General features: G+C 39.4%; 1 protein-coding gene across 2 annotated transcripts; it reads right to left on the bottom strand.

Annotated features, from left to right (window-relative positions):
- Positions 1–6,258: 6,258 nt before the first annotated feature.
- Positions 6,259–17,915, bottom strand: cpdb (carboxypeptidase D, b). 2 transcript variants are annotated; one of them, XM_056730934.1, is made up of 21 exons: positions 17,015–17,915; positions 16,014–16,261; positions 15,788–15,930; positions 15,541–15,707; positions 15,120–15,457; positions 14,699–14,890; positions 14,441–14,626; positions 14,279–14,358; positions 14,020–14,110; positions 12,105–12,250; positions 10,093–10,262; positions 9,728–10,003; positions 8,553–8,748; positions 8,341–8,479; positions 8,130–8,261; positions 7,953–8,048; positions 7,803–7,867; positions 7,572–7,703; positions 7,292–7,477; positions 6,712–6,808; positions 6,259–6,620 (listed from the first exon to the last, which is right to left on the bottom strand). In XM_056730934.1, exons 1-21 carry the CDS (start codon positions 17,602–17,604, stop codon positions 6,409–6,411), a joined length of 3,882 nt encoding a protein of 1,293 aa, XP_056586912.1. In that variant the 5' UTR covers positions 17,605–17,915; the 3' UTR covers positions 6,259–6,408. The 2 variants fall into 2 exon arrangements, with proteins under 2 accessions (XP_056586912.1, XP_056586913.1); XM_056730935.1 differs by having other exon boundaries at positions 7,803–7,864.
- Between the last annotated feature and the right edge of the window lie 1,785 nt (positions 17,916–19,700).

Below are 19,700 nucleotides of genomic sequence, written 5' to 3'. Positions count from 1 at the left end.
AGCAATTGAGACCAAGAGAGTGGCAGAAATTGCCATTCCCCGAAACGCCTTGTATAACTCGCTAAAAAGGCAACCCATTTTTCAGGAGGGGCAGAAAACGCTGGTCAAGCCCTTAACCCCAGATTCAGGTCTGCTGAGTATAGCCAGGGATTGGGAAATGCGAGTTGATTTAAACCAAAGACGTACTTTCCCCTTGGAAATTGAAGCGACCAACCTGCGCCCGCACATGGTTCTGTGGTCCAGCTCCAGTAGGACAGTCCTCATAGTTGAGTTGACCGTACTTTAACGAAGCATTTGAAAGAAAGAATCTCTGGTATGCCAATTTGGTGGCGCGTATGGTTGTGACAAGGTTATGACAATGTGTTGTATTGTTTTGCCATACGGGACCGGGGGTACTGAGCTTGCATTAACTGTGGCAGTCGGGCTATAACAGCCTTAGCCAACAGTTTGGCTCGTATGGTTTAGGGGTGTCCCCGACTAAGGATTTACAACTTTGATTCAGCGTTGTCACGTCTTCCCTATGGTCGACTGATATACAAGTCATTAGATGTGTATACGTATGTTTGCATGCACATGGGGGATTTGGGGACGACACCAGGTGGTTAAGATTTCGCCTCAATATTGAATTATTTTTTACAAATGGGAACATAGCACATTAATTAATGAACTACAAATACAGTTACTTTATTTACCGCACGTCAAGGAGGAAAGCAATAAAGCATCTTCCCATTTCACCTTTTTTGCTATATGCAGTGATTGTTGTTATTTTACTTTCCTGTAGCTCAGTGGTAAGAGCATTGCATGAACAACGCAAGGTCGTGGGTTCAATACCAAGGGATTCCACATACTTAGAAACAAATGTATAGGATAATGCAATGTAAGTCGCTTTGGATAAAAGCATTTGCCAAATGCATAAATGTAATTTTTTTTGTAACATGCAGTCCAGCGCAAAGTTCAGTCTAAGTAACGGACTATGTGTATTCAAAGAGAAGGTGTTAATTCATGTTTAAATGCCCAAACAAGTGACAAACGTTTGGAAACGGTGTACAGTACACATTCATTTGTGAGTCATCTGCGGGTGCATGCGGAACGTGTTGCTTCTCTATACCGTTCTCACAGCACAGAAGACACAGAGAGACGTGATCCTGCCCCGGGTTATAGCCAGACCTCGCGCTCATATGTGCGATACCCAATTCTCAAAATGTCCCATTTCTTTACATCATAAATAATATTTTTGGCAGCGCAGTGCGTGCCCGTCTGCTACGCCAGTGCCCATAACCAAAATGGCATGATCTCCATTCCATAACACCTCTGCAAAGATTTGACTGTGAGATTGGTAGTCGAATCAGGCTCCTCCTATCGAAGCATCGAATCTTTGACAAATCGGGGTCACCCCTAGTATGGTTGCATTGATTTATGATAATGTGTTGTAGTGTTATGCCACACACCAGGGGCACTGAGCTCGCATTAAAGGTGTGGGTAGTCGTGGCCTAATGGTTAGAGAATCGGACTTGTGACCAGCCGGTTTGATTACAAAGGCTGCGAGTAACGACTTACGTGCCCTTCAGCTCTAGTGATAGCTGTAAATAACACCCCATATGTGTGCGTGAGTTTACTATTCACTGACTGTGGTTTAGCTGGATGGATATTTTTTTTGCAATTTTAACATATATCAATAACATATATTATGTTATTGATATAATATTCAGCCATCCACACTCCCCTGCATAACTTTTACATAAAAGTTATTTACATAACCGTATAATTTTATATAGAGCACATCTGTACATACAAAATATACTGCCTAGTGTCCTTTTTGACAAATACGCCCTTTTCACAATGACCTAACTTAACTTTTCACAAAGCAGTGTATCATAACATCAGTCTTACAACCAACATGGAGAAGAAGAACTTTTGTTTTGCCGTCGCGCTGGAATTTAACAACAGTGAAGAAAAACCCTGACAGAACAGACATTCAAGTACTTATCCTAGCACCTCTTACTTATTACTTATGTGTCCCAGCACACATGGCAATAAAGTGTCATCCCTTCCCCATTATGTTAACTCAAAAGCATTATTTTTCTCTTTTTTGTAAAACAGAACTCGTGTTTATACTGATATTTTTCTGAAGTCTGGACTTTATCATCAGGGGGTTTGTAAAATATAGGTAATAAATTCAGTATTTCAAGGTTTCATTGCCCAGGTCTCAACACATGTATTTTATATTTAATAACTCTTATTGATCTCAATATAAAGTTATTAGAGTAATTATTGTTTTTATATCTGAACCCAACACCCACAACACTAAGTTCTCGATCTTTGCAGAAAGGGTGTAAGCCGATCCTGCCAAATGAAGTTTTGAAAATCAATAGCACTTATCCATCTCATTTGCTACACACACAGAAAGTCCTGCTGGGTGTGTGTAGTGTACAGTCGCCCATTGAATTATAGTCTAATTTACAGTGGATTACTCAGTTTACATGTCTTTCAACATACCAGCTGTTAGGATTGTGCTTTTACAGAGACAACAATAAAGATATGACATTCATTCTTCATACCAAGTGTTGCACATGTGCATCTACTGAACATATAAGAGTTGGCCTACAGCTTTGAGAGAGAGAGAGAGAGAGAGAGAGAGAGAGAGAGAGAGAGAGAGAGAGAGAGAGAGAGAGAGAGAGAGAGAGAGAGAGAGAGAGAGAGAGAGAGAGAGAGAGAGAGAGAGAGAGAGAGAGAGAGAAAAAGAGCAAGAAACAGACAGACAGAAAGAGAGGTTAGCTTGAGGTAAACCACAGCTGTTAGGCCAATTCCAGGAAACATCTAATGGACTTTCCCCCTCAGAACTCCTTAGAGGTCTCTTATAGGGTGGAAGCTGGTATAATGGTTATATGCCAAAGGGTAGTAAACATGACAGAAGAACAGAGAAAGAGCACGCCCTTCTAAGCATTAATGAAAAAGGTTTTATCTTGAATGCACTCCAGTCGGTTACTTAAGATGTGGTCACATAAATGTGTTAAAGCTATCGGAGGTAAACAATTGATATCAGTAAAAAAATTTATATGAAATGTCAAAGTTGATGCTTCGGATAACTCCATCATAAAAATCATTCATGAAGGCTCGGTTTCACAGACAAGGCTTGAGGCTAGGCCTTGACTAAAATGAATGCGAGACCTGTCTTTACTGAATATAACTTGCCCATGAAGATATTTATGTCATAGTCCTATCTTAAGCTAAACCATGTCTATGAAACCGGGCCTACAGCTGCTACAAAGGGTTATCCATTATTTTTTATTATACAACAATTCTTTCTGCTTCTCGAATCTGATTAGCTGAGAGCCATGCAATTCCACCCCTGGAATGAAATGTTGAACCGCTTCACTGACTGTTTGTATCACTCCGCCACTAAACGAACTCACACTATGCTGTTCTTGCAACTGTGTCACTCGAAAGAAGTTAGACAGCTAGCTAACAAGCAAACAAACACACAAAGAAGTTTACCCTTTCCAGAATGTCTACGTCGTGATGCTTTCAATTTTTTTGGGAAAACTGACATACAATAAACAAGTTATGAACTTACAAACCACACATTAATAATGTCACGTATAAACGCGTGGACTGCCATCTGCAAAGGGCAATACATAGGCTATGCGATAGGGCTTTCTTTCACTATCATATTGTATCGATCACAGTTTAACTTCCAATATGAATGCTTACAGATAGTAAATAAACTTACAGGCATATCTTTCTCCAAAGCAAAGATTGTGGTGAACCGAAACTAATGAGATCGAATGATCACTTCAAGGACAGTGGTGAAACAAGGCGCATGTGGCAGGGCATCCAAGCCATCAACAACTACAGGACATCATCACCTGCCTGTGTCAGTGATGGCTCCCTCACAGATACACGGAACAGCTTTTATGCTCTGTTCAATATGCAGAACAACGTGACACCAAGAAACCCCCCCCCTCCCATCTCCAAGCGACCAGGTGCTGTGCCTTACCTTTCCTGATGTGAGGATAGCTCTACTCAAAGTTAACCCATGGATAGCTGCAGGACCAGAAAGCATTTCTGGCAGGGTGCTCAGAGGATGTACTTGACCGAATGACAGATATTCTTACTGACATCTTTAACATGTCTCTGTGCAGTGCCGTTGTTCCCATCTGTTTGAAGGCCACCACCATCGTCCCAGTGACGAAGAAGTCTGCCGTGTCCTGCACATGACTGTGTATCAACGCACGGCTCAAACCACATCATCGAGTTTGCAAATGACACGACTGCGGTGGGTCTCATCAGTAGAAACGACGAGTCGGCATACAGAGAGAATGTGGAGAGGCTAACGGACTGGTGTAGTGTCGACAACCTTTCTCTGAAAGTGACAGAGCTAAAGAGATGCTTGTTGACTTCAGGAAGACAACGGCTCCTCAGTGGAGATCGTAAAGAGCAACAAATTCCTTGGTGTCCACCCACCTTACCTAGTCCCATTCGCCCCTCTCACGCACTTCTCACCCTTTTGGAAGAAGGTACCGGAGCATTCGTGCCCTCAGCTCCAGACTGTGCAACAGCTTCTTTCCACGAGCCATTCAACTCCTATATAAAAAGACTCTGGACATAACACATATACATTGTAACACCCTGTTTGCACATTTGAACCAATAACTGACTTGAATATATTTGCACCAACACTGCTGCTTGTTCCTCATTGAACGTTTACATGAACAGTAGTTTGATAACATGGACAATGTTTCACTACTTGTTTGCACTCCGATGTTGAATGCTGTGTACTATGATTGTGGGTCACGTTTTTCTTTTGGACTAATAGTTGTACTTGCATAGATTTGCACATGTGCACTTTACGTAGTCTGTGTGTTTATGTCTTATGCATAGCACCTTGGTCCTAGGGGAACGGGGTTTCGTCTCACTGTATATTGTTGAAATGACAAAGTCACTTGAACTTGAATCTCAACACTGCCCATATATGGAATAACAAACGCCAATACTGGAAGATGGCTACTAGGTGGCGACTGGAACACTAGTTCTCCAGCTCCTTTAAAAGTGCTGCGAGGGTCAGGGGTGCCATGTACAAAGACAATTCTATTGGAAACCTTTAGTATTATTTGTGGCGCCATTTAGTACTTTTAAACACAAGCAGCGGACATCTGGGGATTCATCATTTGTGAAAACCAAGAAAGTACAAACTGATGAGAGTTTACGAAGAAAAAAGGGAATGTGATATAGGACCTGCGCAAAAACAAGAATTAATATTGGCAACGCATTTCAAAGGCGTGAACTTCTGAATAGAACAGGTAAGCCATTTCAATAGTTAACAAAACCCGTAGCAGACGTATTGTGTTACTACAGACGGGTGGTTGTTATTTCTCTCCTTGTTATGTTCATTATGATAAATGTAACTTAAGCGCTATTTGCACGCGATTAGTATTATCTGGGGACCTTGTGGGATTTAGAAATGACCTCCCCACATCTATATTACATGAGGAGCACTTGCACGGGATAAGTGCAGCCTGTGATTTTACTCAAATTTACGGACTTATTTCCTGGATATGATGTCAATGCTTTTTGCATAGTTTATGTACATAGTTGTTTGATGTACAATATGACCGTAACGTTAACTGTCAGCATTTGAGACCTGCGATCGCATTCGGAGATCTTCGGTCACTTCCATGCCAAATAACAAAATTGGAGACACCCGGGTAAAACGGCAGTGTATGCAGTGATATGACCCAGCACCCGAAATAATATCAAAACACTTCAACACAGCTGCCACTTGCGCTATTTTGGTCTATTTATGTTCTTATTTGTTTCGTGTTCTATCATCTGCCATGTTATCTGTTACGTTTATTATACGCTTCTGATGTACAGTGAAGATTCTCACGTGATGTACAACAGCAAAAAATGTGACTCATCTGCGCATTTGAGCAGTGCCGAATCACAACTCACGTAAGGAAAATACCACATGCAGTAGCAATAACAAACTGAGATGGCGACAAAGAGGCCGATCTTACAGATAGCCACTTTAAAGACACTCCCATGTTGTTTTTTATTCATCTACAAATGCGTGCCGTTGAACTGCTGTATAAATGCAATATCGCTCTCGTAGTCGTGTATATGGCCTGTTATTGTCTGCGGCCTCGTGCGTCTTGCCGAATTGTGGCAAAAACACTTCTACTCGAGCAATATTGCATGATGTCTTGATGCTGTTCTGCCACCTTCAGTTTTTCCAGATGATAATAAATGTACACAGACTAAGCAAACCAAGTGCCATTTATTTCCAAATGAAACAACAAATATACAAACCGTAGTAGCAACGATTATTGTTACTCCGCTCATTTTACCTTCTGAAAACCATAGGAGTGCAGAAAGACTTATTTTTCATCAGTCTAATCTGTGGCGCACTCAGCGTCTCTCCACAAAGAAAGGATCATCCTCACTCTCGCTGTCCTCCAGAAACTCTTTCCGCAAGGGTGACTTCTCAGAAGCCATGGCCTCCATAAGGAGACTTTCTCGGTCACTGCGACACCAGCGGATGCTGTCACATATGCGGCTGAACTTGGCAGAGCGGATGTGCCAGATGAAGACGGCGCAGAACAAGACGCTCATCAAACAAGCTAAAAAAGAAAGTGTTTCATTCGGCTCCTACAGATCAGTTCACTACGGAATGCACTTGTGAGTAACGATTATTATTGTAAACTTTTTTACCTGATGCAATAACAAACACCCCCTGGCCAAGAGGACGCTTGTCTGCAGTAAAGTCAATCACGATGGGGCTGGTGAGTCTGTCTGAGGACATATTCACCTAAAATCATAGAGATTGGAATTAGATTATGATGCATTGTGTGTATTAGCACCACCTGCTGGACTAAAGTGAGCCTCTGCAGGACTTCATTCAAAGGCTAGTTCATCCAAAAATAAAAATTTGTATGTTTCTAACCTTTGTGACTTTCTTCTAATAAGATATTTTGAAGAATGTTGACAACCAAACAACACACAAAAGAAGATATTTTGAAGAATGTTGGCAACATTGAGACAAAACCAAACATCTCAAAATATCTTATTCTGTGTCCCACAAAGGAAAGAGTCATTTACAGGTTTTAAATGACAATAGTGAATAAATTACATATTTTTGGGAGAACTATCCCTATATATCATATTATGAGGAAATAAAGTTTGATGCTTTAACCTTGTGAGGTTACAAAAAAGCCGTTTAGACGCTCATTAAAGTTAAAAATGTATGATAAAAAAACTTATTAAAAAGAGTAAAAGTTTTTGGCATATACACCTGCTGGAGCTCTTGTTGATATCCGTGAGCCTGAACTTGCAGCTGATGTGTTCCTGGAGCCAGTAAAGTGGTGAAATAACCCTGACTGTCTGTATGAACAGTCAGAGATCCATTCACCACAACAACAGCATCCGACACCGGGCGGCCTTTACCGTCCCTCACAACACCACTTAACCTTCTGTGAACCTTCAGCGAAGAAACGCAATTGAATTGACATTGGATCTCAAATACATGTTTGACAATATTGGTTTCCGAGATGTTTGCCTAAAAATGTGTCCACCTCCAGCAGCATGCGGAAGAGAGGCGTCCTGTTCTCCATCCACAGCGAGAAGAGTTGAGATTCAGGTGGGAACATGCAACAGCCGGTGTACACCGTGATCTCAGGACAAACACCCACATCCAAACTGAAGTCCTGAAAGAGCATCATATGTCTTAAAGATACAGTCCATGCTAAAATGAAAAGTCAGATTAACCGCCACATCAATGCAAACTTGAATTCTCCCTATGATACCTTCATACTGCCTGTGTGAGCGTTGAACTCCGCCCCCTGCATGACACCTCCTGGGATTTCCTCTGCTGGGTTATATTATTCACAACACAACGCGTATATTAAACGACACCAACGACTTTAAATCTTTTGAGGATTTGGATATGAAAGTACCTGAGACTTCTGCACACACCACGTTACCCAAGTGCATGAAAGGATGGCTGTTGGCATACAAGGATGCCAAATATCTCAACGTCTCTTCATTTTGAGCTTTAAAATATAACAGACTGTAAAACACCCTTTATCTACTGCATATACAGTGTAGCATCTAATATTCTGTTGTTTTTTTACCATGTTGATTGGGTCTGTCATAAGGATACGTGGCCAAAAGAAAGCCTCCTTCCAGCACAACAGAGAGAGAGAAACCACCTCCGTTGATCAGATTCATCACTGCACGGGTCTCTGGCTGGGCGGAGATGTTGCCTAAGCACACATAAAGGAGATGAAAGCGGTCAGGATTTGCCCGGTTGCTTATAAACTAGTTAAAAATGACTCGACTGACCATAGATGAAGTCAGCATCCAGATCTGCGGCGTGAGCATTGGTGTAACCCAAGTTGAAGGTGCATTGACCCTCCTGCGCCTGCTCTCGCCCATCAGGGTTCACACATGGGAGAATCAGTATCCTGCTCTTGTCGATCAGCTAGAGAAAAGAAACCAAGATTCACTTTATTATTGAGAGACACAAAATACAATACAAGTTTTTGGTTGCCTGCCTTGGTAATGGTGGGATTTCTGCCATAGTTGAGGCAAAGAACAGAGGCGAATTCAAGCAGCAACTCGGGACCGACTGCCGCGTCACCATGGACACCGGCCACAAAACGGATCTTGGGCTCATCAGGTTGAGCCATCTCCAGATTGCCAGAGATCTCCAGGGCCCAGATGGTCCTAAACTCAACGCTCTGGCCCAAACTGAACAAAAGAATTTAGGGTAATTAAAAAAAAAACTACAACTACAGCTATAAATATCAGATCTCACTGAAAATGTTGACAACCATTTTTTATTTTCTTAAGTAAATAGTACACCTCTCCTAAAGACATGATCTGTGGTATTCTTTATTCAAAAATATTAATGAAGATGCAAAAATTGTTTTATGTTGCATATTTGATTGGTGTGTGAACTGAAGTTCAGATCTGAGAAGTAGGCTTGGCAAAAAAAAAATGACGACATATGGACAAATTTATTTAGACATAGCTCATTATTAAATTACTAGTCACAAGAGAGGATATCCACATATAATAAATAATAATTGATAAAATTGTAATAAAGATTGTTATTTTCTGCAAGCTTTTTTTGTGTGTATTCAAATAAAACCCATATTCCCGGAAAGGATGTTTTAATTTACTAAAATTAAAACCTTACTTTTATTGAAATAAAATTTTACTTAGATGATTGGAAAAACAATCTTAACGAAAAGTTGTAATATTGCATCAGAAATAAACTGAAATAAGTTTATGGCACTTGAATTGTAATAAACAAAAACTAAAATAAAAAAAACAATCTTATATAGAGACATAAAAATAAACAAATAAATACAAAAACAAACCAAAATTGCTAAAATTATCACTTAAATTAGCAATGCAAATTCAAAATATTAATTAAAAACAAAACTATAATAATGATATGGTTTGTCGTTTTGCCAAAGTTTAGTCTTTTGTCTGTTTTGTCCATTTTGTACCACACACCTCATACCCAAGTTGATGGTTTAATCGAAACTTAAGCGAAATCGGAAAAAAAAACATTTGCACAAATGTGCCCTCTGGGCATCACTTTTGTCCCCTACTGTATGTTTCACAAATAGCACTGAACAAGATATTACACACTGAATATTAAACCTGGGTTATTTGATTTTGCAACAAGTCATGATAAAGTATCTTCAGAATGAGTTACCTGTACAGACGTGTGATACGTGGGAAGTTAAACGTAAGCCCTCGGAGGAACTCTGCTTGTTCTCTGTAGTTGCGATATTCAAGGGTCTGAGCCGGTAAAAGGCTGCGAATGAATTCTTCTAACTGAACAGCGGACAAAAGCCTCTCCAACAGTTTCTCAAACTCCTTCTGTTGTTCTTCTGCAAAGGACGGCTGTGACATGTCTCTGGTCAGCTTGAAGTCCACCTGCTCCACTCGAGTCTCCAGCACCCGGACAGACGCTGACATTGTAGTGTACCTGAGAAACAATAGAGGAAAGCTGACTGCTCAGCAATGAATCATCAAACATGTTACAGACAAAAATCTCTTCGCTCTTGTGTGTCTCACCCTGGAGCAGAGGCTATGATATGATAAGAACCAGGAGCGAGGGGTCTCCAGTATTGTCCCGTACTGCTGGTGTGAACCTGGTGTCTGGAGTCTTCCACCATGACTGTGGCATTAGTGATGCCCTCGCCGCTATGAGCATCAGTCACAGTACCCCTCACAAACAAATGGACCTGATATGAGTCACATTGCACAAAGCATGTATATTTTAAAGGGATTTTAGACATTTACACATTTTAGCTATAATTAAACACCCACCTAAAACCTTGAACACCAAGCTTTATTTTTTTGTTGTTGATTTTTTTTTATCAAGAATTTTTTGGGACATGATTAGCGCATAGTGAAAATCTAATATCCTGACAGTCCTAGAACAAGTAGATAGGCAAGTATGCAAAATTATTGTTCTTGGGGTTTTAGAGTTCTAGCCGTAAACAGGCCTTGTAAATCAATTTTGTACAAAATTTAACCTAGATGTTTAAAATAGATTTTTAACCTATTAAATAATCTGAACATTAAATATTGTTAAAAAGCACCAGGCAAATCACCGGACATGGTTTTCAGAGCTATACATTAATCTAGAGAAAGAAATGCTACTTTTGAGGTTTATTTAAATATTTAAAGGTGCAATTCTCCCAAAAATAAAAATTCTGTCATAACTTACTTTCGAGTTGTTCCAAATCTGTATACATTTCTTTGGTTTGATAAACACTGAGAAAGATATTTCAAAGGAGTTCTTGGACTTTGACGACAATAGTAGGAAAAAAAAAATGTTCTGTTGAACACAAAATATGATATTTTAAAGAATGTAGGAAAGCACACAGTTGTGAGGCACTTTTGACTTATTTTTTTTCCTACATTGTTAGTCAATGGGTCAGAGAACTGTTAGGTTACAAGAATTCGTCCAAATATCTTTATGTTCAACCAAACAAAGAAATGTATACAGGTTTGGAATAACTAGAGTGAATAAGTCATGACAGAATTTTATTTTTGGGTGAATTACCCCTTTAACGAAGGAAAATTTCTCAAAAATAGTCCCCTATTCACTAGTTGCACAAGATGGCGCCAGTGAGCTTTTGGGACGCCAGAGTCGGCAGAGTAATTTCTGGTTGTATAATGCTTTGTAGGAAAAGGAGGATTTTAGAGCAGGAAATTTGGGTGTTTTTTTAGATTAAAAAGAAAAAATGAATATACAAGCGATATGACAGATCATCTTTACATCGCTGAGCACTTTGTTAAGCCAAAACAACTCGATAGTTTCATATGACCAGGTACTGACCCAAACAAGTTAATTTACATAATAGGTGTTTATACATTTTAAAGTCAGGTGGGTGTAAACGTTTGGACTGGGTGACCAGTTTTAATTGTTATTTTAATAAAATAACTTATAATTTGTAGCTTCATGAGGGCATTACTAAATGACATCTACGTTTCCCATTCAACAAAATGAGAATGGACATTAAACAGAATGTTCAAAGGTTAACACCCACCTGACCTGTCCTGAACTGACCAGTATTGTGTTGCCTTCTTGAGCATTAGAGAATGCTCATCTCTTTTGTAATAGTTGTGTATGAGTCTGTCAATTATCCTTTGGGGTAAAAGGTGAATCTCAATAGCACACAGACACTGGTGAACAAGGGTCAAATATGTAAGAAGATGCTGAAAAAACGGAAAAAATATTTTTCAGAAGGTCAAATGGACCGTTTACATACTAAACAAGAAACTCTTCAACGGCTATCACAAAACTAAAAACACTTGCATAACTGTTCAGGTAACAGGAATCAGGTGCATGTAAACTTTTGAGTGGACTTATTTTTGTTAAATTCATTATTAGTCTGTGATGTTGACTATACATAAACATCTGTTATGTGAAATAACTTGTTCAGGGCTGTACGTAATAAAAACAACCCTTATTTTCAAACTTCCCATTTTTTTCAGATTCTGAGAGGGGTATGTAAACTTTTGAATAAACTGTATAATGAAAAGGTCTAAATGTGTGAAAGCATGGATGACATTACCTGCTGTATGAACTGAAGAATGGCTCTGTGATTTTGCTCCCAGTATTGTGAGAGCGACTCCGCTGGTGGCAGCTGATCACAACTGAGCCCGATGTTAACAGCTAAAGTGTCTGTGTGGCTGTACGCCCAGGTCAACATATCAGTCCCTACAAGTTAAAACATCGGTACAATTCACAGAAATCTAAATATGCTTGACCAGTGACTTTCATATTACAAAAAAAACCTGTTACGTGATCTCTTTCTATATGTGCTTTTCTCTGTATGCTTGCTTATGTCCTTTTAACGTTAAACCCGAAACTTTCTATGACTGGCAGTTCTTGTGTATACTGCCTTATGTAGATGAATCACTTTTGGATAAAAGCTTCTACCAAATAAATGTAAAATGTACATTTTTAAGTCAACTTAAGAATTCAAAACTCCAGCTTGTGCTGTGTTGGGAAATCAAACGACATCAAAAAAAAGTTGATGAACCACGAAAACTGCTTTTTCTTTGAAATCACATCAGCCACAATATTGAGTGCGTTTACATGCACAAAATAAATGGATATCTATCAAAAATCTGCTTAAATGAAACCTGTCTTCACGGGTTTACATACGTTGTAATAAAACGGCTACGCGGAAAACTGTGTTTACATGGAAGTTTGAGACTTGCCGGGTTTCTCGCATGCAGTGACATCATCATCAATAGTCTGTTTACTAATTAAAAATCCAGTTGGAAAACTGACAGAAGTTGTATTTTTAAATCTCTTATGTCCGCAGTACCTGCATATGCAACAATAGTTCTTCATTTTGACGTTTCTACATCAACTGCATGATTCGAGAGCGGACCTTTGTGCGTTATTTTACTATTACTTCCATTTGGGACTTTTTCTACTGCGCTTTCAGACATGCGCACGAACAAAACTGAGAGAAAACCGGTAAAGGCGTTTAGATCAGGGTATCTGCAGGTTTCTGAGAGTTAGATTGAAGACGTTTTAACTCATTCGGCGCCAGCCTCTTTAAAAAAAGTTGCCAGCCTACGCCAGCGTTTTTGAAAAATTTTCACCCAACTTTAATGGCTCACAGTAAATTTTCTGTAAAGAATATATGGACAAACAATACGTCAAATGAAAGAACAGAGTCTCAGCTTTTAAACAAAAGAAACCGTATTCTTCTCTCTTCATTTGTTCGTTTTTTATCACTCCGTAGACGTGGGTAGGTTTCTTCAAAAATGCATCATTTTGATTTAAGATAATTAACGTTTTTGTCAAAGATTCCGCCCAGATTACACTCCGATACAAAACTGCTAAAACATAAACGTTCTAAGTTCTGGGATTCTGGGATTCTGTACTTTTTCCCAGTGATGTGAAATAGCACCACCTGCTGTACAACAGTACAAACACTGATTGCCGTAATAACTCGTCTTTGGCAGGGAAGCGTTTTCTTTTAAATGACAAGATAACTCGTCAATGGCGGTGAAAGAGTTAAGACCTTTTTAATATCGTGCAGAATGAAATTTAAGACCAATTTCATAGAAACAAATTTGCACTTCCATGGCTAAAGCTGTCCAGTCCACTCACCTAATGGTTCTGCGTGACAAAACGCATGATTTAAAAAAAATAAAAATCTTTACAGTGTCGGTTCGACTGCATTTCTAAGACCTTGGCATGCATATTTAAGACATTCTAACGCTAATTAAGGAATTTAAGACAAAGACATTTTAAGGATCCGCGGTCACCCTGTTACATGCAGTGCGAAATCGGAGTAATGGTTTTTGCTTAAGCCGTTAATGACCTTTCCCCGATAAACTGTTAAAAACACATCTACATGACATCAGCTTATTAAGCATAATCAGCATAAGACTGTGCATGTAAACGAGCTCAGTGGAGAAAATGCTTGAGTATGATCTTGTGTTGACTAAACTGATTAGATTAACCTGTTGCTGATGGACGACGGTGCTTGCTGGCTTTCTTCTCTCTGGTTCTCGATACATCACAATCCTGGGGCTCTTGTAAAGCTTGAGATTGCTGGAAAAATGAAAACATAACAGTTTTGGACAGGAATAGAGAAATACGTTTTTTTTTAATGCTTAAAACAAATTTTCAGCATTACGAGACACTCTGATATTCTGCTCATCATTTACTGTATGAAAGTGAACTATAACAGGGTCAAAACTCAGCATTTGGTACACATACCATGTAAGTGGCTGCCACAGATTTAAACACGTTTTCATCTAAAGAGTCAATGGAATGAGGATACACTACTCCCCTGAACCCTACAGACAAAGACAGCAGTGTTTTAAAAGAAAGTGAATAAAACTGAGAAGACATTTAACAGAAAAATCTACACTTTTGTACCTCCACGTATACTTGCAGACAGCACAAAGAAGTGAGACTTGATCCACTTCATCACCGCTAGAGTTTCTGGTTGAATAACGTTCCTCGGTTTTGGACGATCAGGGAAGTTCATGTTCAGGTCCACACGGTGACCGTTACCATGTCCCATAATACTAAGGTCTCCCGAGACCTTATGTTCATTTTGAGCTGTGAGATCAGAAATAAGGATGTGAAGAGAAAGCAACACCACAACAGCCCATCAGATGCCTCCGCTCTTACCTTTTAGTGCCAGTTCATAACCGTCTGGGTTCATGGAAGGCATTATGTGAATTCTTGTGCTGTTGACCAGACGGGTGACTAAAGCATCCTTGCCGTAATTGCGGCACATGTATTCAATGAGATTCAGGAGAATTTCACAGCCGATAACCTCATTTCCATGCATGTTACCCACAAACATGACCTCAGGTTTACCTGGTTGAAGCAAAGAGAGGTACATTCATATTTTATTGCAAAAAAAAGTTTGCTTTGACCTAATGAAATGTTCTATCAATGGAGCTATACAGGAATACTATAGGAACTTAATGGTGGATATAAATAATGAATTTATTACCATTTTTGTTTTGGTTTGGTTTCCCAGTGCAAATGGTTAAAAATTCTTCATGACACCTTTAAATTAAACCTACTCAACAGTTATTGATACCTTGCTGATTAACGCCAGGATTGGTGGATATCTCAATCCCATAAAGACTCCTGCCCTGCACTGATCTGCCAGCGGAGTACAGGTACGTGATGGACGGATGGACAGCACTGTACAGCTGAAGCAACATCTCAATTTCATCATAACCATGATATCGAAAGTCCAAGGACTGGATGGGAGACTTGGGGATGGAAGGACCAGGAGGGTTGAGAACCGCATTGGTTACGGTGGGATTTGCTGTGAGGACATAGTCTGACATTAGCATCTCCTCAAGAGTAAAGTTCAGCATCGTTCCTTTTCTTTCGATCACGGGCACGTTCTTCACCATAATCGGAAGGTACCTGTGTCATAAAAATCCTTTAAAAAGCTTTATTTTAAATTGACATGGTTAGTGTTGTTATAATATATGTGTGTGTATAATCACCCAGGAGAACTAGCAGTGATGTTGTATATTCCAGGCAACAGCAAGCGGTAATAGTCACCAAAAGTCCAAGTTGTGATGTTGTGATCGATTCCAGAAACAGAGATGGTTGCATCTGGGAGAGCAAGGCCTGATGTGGTTGTAACAAAACCTCTCACACCTATATGAGCCTAAAACAGAATTAAAAAATAATCAAAACTCACAATTTATGGGACTACACAATTCCTTTCATGCTTTCAAGTTATCTCACTTCCTGCAAGTAGAGAAGAAGTGCCTCTCTGTTGTTGGCCCACTCTATGTAAAGTTGAGATGCTGGCGGATACTTGCAGCAACTCAATTCAAAAGTCACTTCAAAACAGTTCCCCTTCAGGTAGTTGTAATCCTGCATTCCACCTGAGCACAGGACACCAAACAGTAGCTCACAAGAATGTCACATTAGGAAATGGTTTCGGTAAAATGTCATACAGTTAGTTTACCTTCCACGTCATACCACTCTGCACCATTGGTGATTCCATCTTTAAAGCTTTGGTTTGGATCATCTGGGCAGTGAGGTTCACCCATCTTCATAACGGGGTGGTTCTTTGCATACATCTGCGCCAGATGGCGAAACAGTGCGTCATCTGCCGTGGGGCTGTAATGTCCTGGGGTTTCATGAGAGCTGGTGTCATCAAAGGGGTAACTGGCCACCACTGAGCCCCCGTGTAAACTACCAGACAGGACGAACCTAAAATAAATTGAATGGAGACATGACCAATGATGTGCTGGCATTTGCATCTGAACCCTTTTTTGAAAATCAAACAAACAACATTAGAAACGTTCATAGAAATTATACAATAGAAATTAAAGAGATACAATGAGAACTGTCAAGTTTTGATGGAAACTATAATAGTCTGTGGCTCTTTCAATACACCAATATTGTCAATAAATGTGATATTAAATGCATGATTATCAATATTGTGGTAATTCTACACATATGATAATATTGTAAATTAAGCACAGTTTTAAAGTTTTGATTTACAATGTTCACAAACAATATATTTTCCTTCCTACGTTTGTCGTAAGCATTACATATAAATAAAAACAAGACGAATCAAATAAAAACAAACCCCAAAAGAAATGAAAGAAAATTCAAATTAACTTTTAATTAACCATTATGTATTTATTTTACAAATAATCCAACAAAAACCGTGATAACGTGCCAGCAGTTTTGGGCCATGATAACCGTGTATTAATCTGATATTGAAACAGTTGTCTCTACTTATATGCGTTTTGTTCTTTTGCTGGGATGTTGTAATAGAAAACCATTAAATCCGACTGAAATAAGAACCAAAAACACACTACAAAATAGGCATTTTAATGGATTTATTAGTGAAGAGGTGATCTTTTTCATGAAATTCATGGGAAATTATATAAATTTTATCAATAACATTTATATTTATTATATATCAAGAACATTTAAAAAAAAAAAGCAACCTACTTTTTCTCAAGAATCCACTTCATCACAGCCGTAACCTCCGGTATATCGTAAACCGTACCGGAGGGCTCAAACTGGTCTGGGAAACTTCTGTTGAGATCATAGTGTTTGGCATTTTGACGAGCTTCACTGCTGCCAGCACAGTCTCCCTCCTCAGCCCTCTCAAACCCGTCCGGATTCATGCTGGGCATTATGTATATATCAGTCCGGTTCACCAGCTCGGTCACACGCGCATCACGATTATACCGAGTCAACAGGTGCTCGATTAAATAAACTAACACCTGCCGTGATAACGATTCGTCCCCGTGTATGTTGCCTACATACTTGAACCTCGGTTTCCCCGGCACATCAATTCTCGGATCCGTTGTCACCCTCATGACCCAGAGCTCCCGTCCTTCCACGGACTGTCCGATACTCGACAGGCTACAAATATGCGCGTATTTCTGGGACAAACTTTGAAGGCGATCGGTCAAATCGACGTAGTTATAGTACGCGGCGTAAGTTTCTTCGTTCACTTCGTTATTCTTTAAACCAAGCGTTTGGTGCGATGCCATTATTAAAATATGCTGCAAAATGAACAACAAAATGCACATTGTTTGTTTGGTCAGTCACGTTGTAGCCTACAAATTATTTTTACATAAATTGTTAGTTGGCTTTTTGTTGGACCATCATCTGGTTTTGTCCGAAGTATAAGACGCTTTGAAAGAGATACTAATAGTTGCCACTTAACATAATCAGTATTCAATTGGTTTGCACGGGGCAGGTTAAACCAAACCACAGGACTGAACCACTGATTTATGCCGTTGGGTAATTCGCAAATAATACGTGTGTTCAGGTGTGCGTTTAATATGGAACGTCAAATGGGTCATATTTCGCCACTAACCAAACGCCTGGTACCTAATCAGAAAACGCCGGGTCACGTCGTTTAAGACAAGACGCGGCAAAGAACGGCGTTTTGTAGCGCATGCTCCGTAAATTAGGGCGTTTTTTGCCGTAAAAACGGCGTTAATGACAGCGGTTTTAACGAATTGCGAAACGGCGTTGATTTCACCATTTGGCCTTCCATAGTACGCGGTAAACGTAGTCGCGCCCTTATGGAAAGCCGTTTGGGTCATATTTCGCCATCAACCAGACGCCTGGTGTTCAGAAGTAATTTTCGGCATCTGTATGTCTTAAACGCCGTAAAAACAGGCGTATTCTGAACACCAGGCGTCTGGTTGATGGCGAAATACGGCTTTCCATACTTCCTTTTAACAAAGACGCCATAAGAAGCGGGGTTTTCTATAACATTAAAATCAGCCCCTCCATTGAAGTAGACAGAAAAATCTGTGTAGTTGAATGTTGATCTGATTGGCACTCCACTTCCTGTTTTTAACGTAATTGCCAATAATGTTTAGACTTTCAATATTTGATATGTTTATTTTTTCCATTGGGCACTTATTTGATCATCATTTTATTTCGTAGTGTATGCACAAATGGCATGGTTTTTAGACTCTGTTGTACATTCATGTTTGTTAAATGCATCGACTTCCTTTGTTCCAGATGTCAGCTTCAGTCGCGTGGACTACGCAATCCAGTTTTTAAAAAACATTTTTTTTATTAATATATTACTACTGTAATATTAATAGTAAAATAATAAAAATGTTATATTAGCTGACACTCATCCACATTTATTTTCTGTTTCAAATGTGATTGCTTAAGGCCCTGTCCCTAATGGCGCACAACAGTCTTTTGGACTTCCCCCGAGTCCACACTTGGTGATGTCAGGAAGTGCAGACCTATACGGCACTAGGCACCAGTCCACAAGGGAACATGGGAGTGGATTTTGGGGCGGACTTGAAAGAGCAAGAGGTGCTTTCTAATCACTCTCGCGGTACTTTGTTGTCATACGCTGATCAGTCTGTGCAGAGCTGCGTGAAGTCGACCACACTGTTGTTATTGCGACAGGAGCTGCTGGTTTTTATAGTTCTGTATTTCATATGTTGACAAGCCACCGAGCGTTATACAATAGATAAATCATTTATATTCATATTTTATTGTATGTTAGTTGTATTAAAAGTAAATTAAAACTACTTAAGTTATTGATTCTTTGTGCAGATCTACCGGAAGTTAAGTTAGGGCCACAAAACGTTAACGTTGTGGTTGCTAAAACCATCAATACTGTATGATTTTTGCACCTTTTACACCTTTCTCAATGGGTTCAAACATTATTATGTTTATAAGATTTTTGTTGGTTTTGTTTGTTATACTTTAGAACTTATGAGGTGATAAAAGGCCTATCCATGTGTTGACACATGACAAAATGCTATTTTGTATTTCAGGCTGTCTTCCCTGTTTTTCACATTTCATAAATATTTTGACACAAATAATTCATATTTAGTTTTTAAACACTGCATTATTGTTTTTTGACAGAGACTCATGCAAACTTGTTTTTTTTTATCTTTGGGTTTGTCATGTGTTCTCTGTTGGAGCCTGTTGTCAGAAAGATCATCACACATTAATCCATTAAAATCAATGATTGAGTTTTTTTGTCTTTGGCTTTTATGCTCTTTTTTATTCATCATACATCATACAGAAGTTGACCGTGAAAACTGCAATGACTACAATCATGCTGATAGTCATGACGAAAGCAGAGTAACGTTCACGGTTTCTCACCGCACCGTGTCCAGTCGCCTGTAATCACAAAGAC

The sequence above is a fragment of the Triplophysa dalaica genome, chromosome 19, assembly GCF_015846415.1.
Source record: "Triplophysa dalaica isolate WHDGS20190420 chromosome 19, ASM1584641v1, whole genome shotgun sequence".
In the NCBI taxonomy this organism is placed as follows: domain Eukaryota; kingdom Metazoa; phylum Chordata; class Actinopteri; order Cypriniformes; family Nemacheilidae; genus Triplophysa; species Triplophysa dalaica.
Note: the sequence above shows the minus strand (reverse complement) of the source record. Positions and strands in the feature narration are given on the sequence as shown.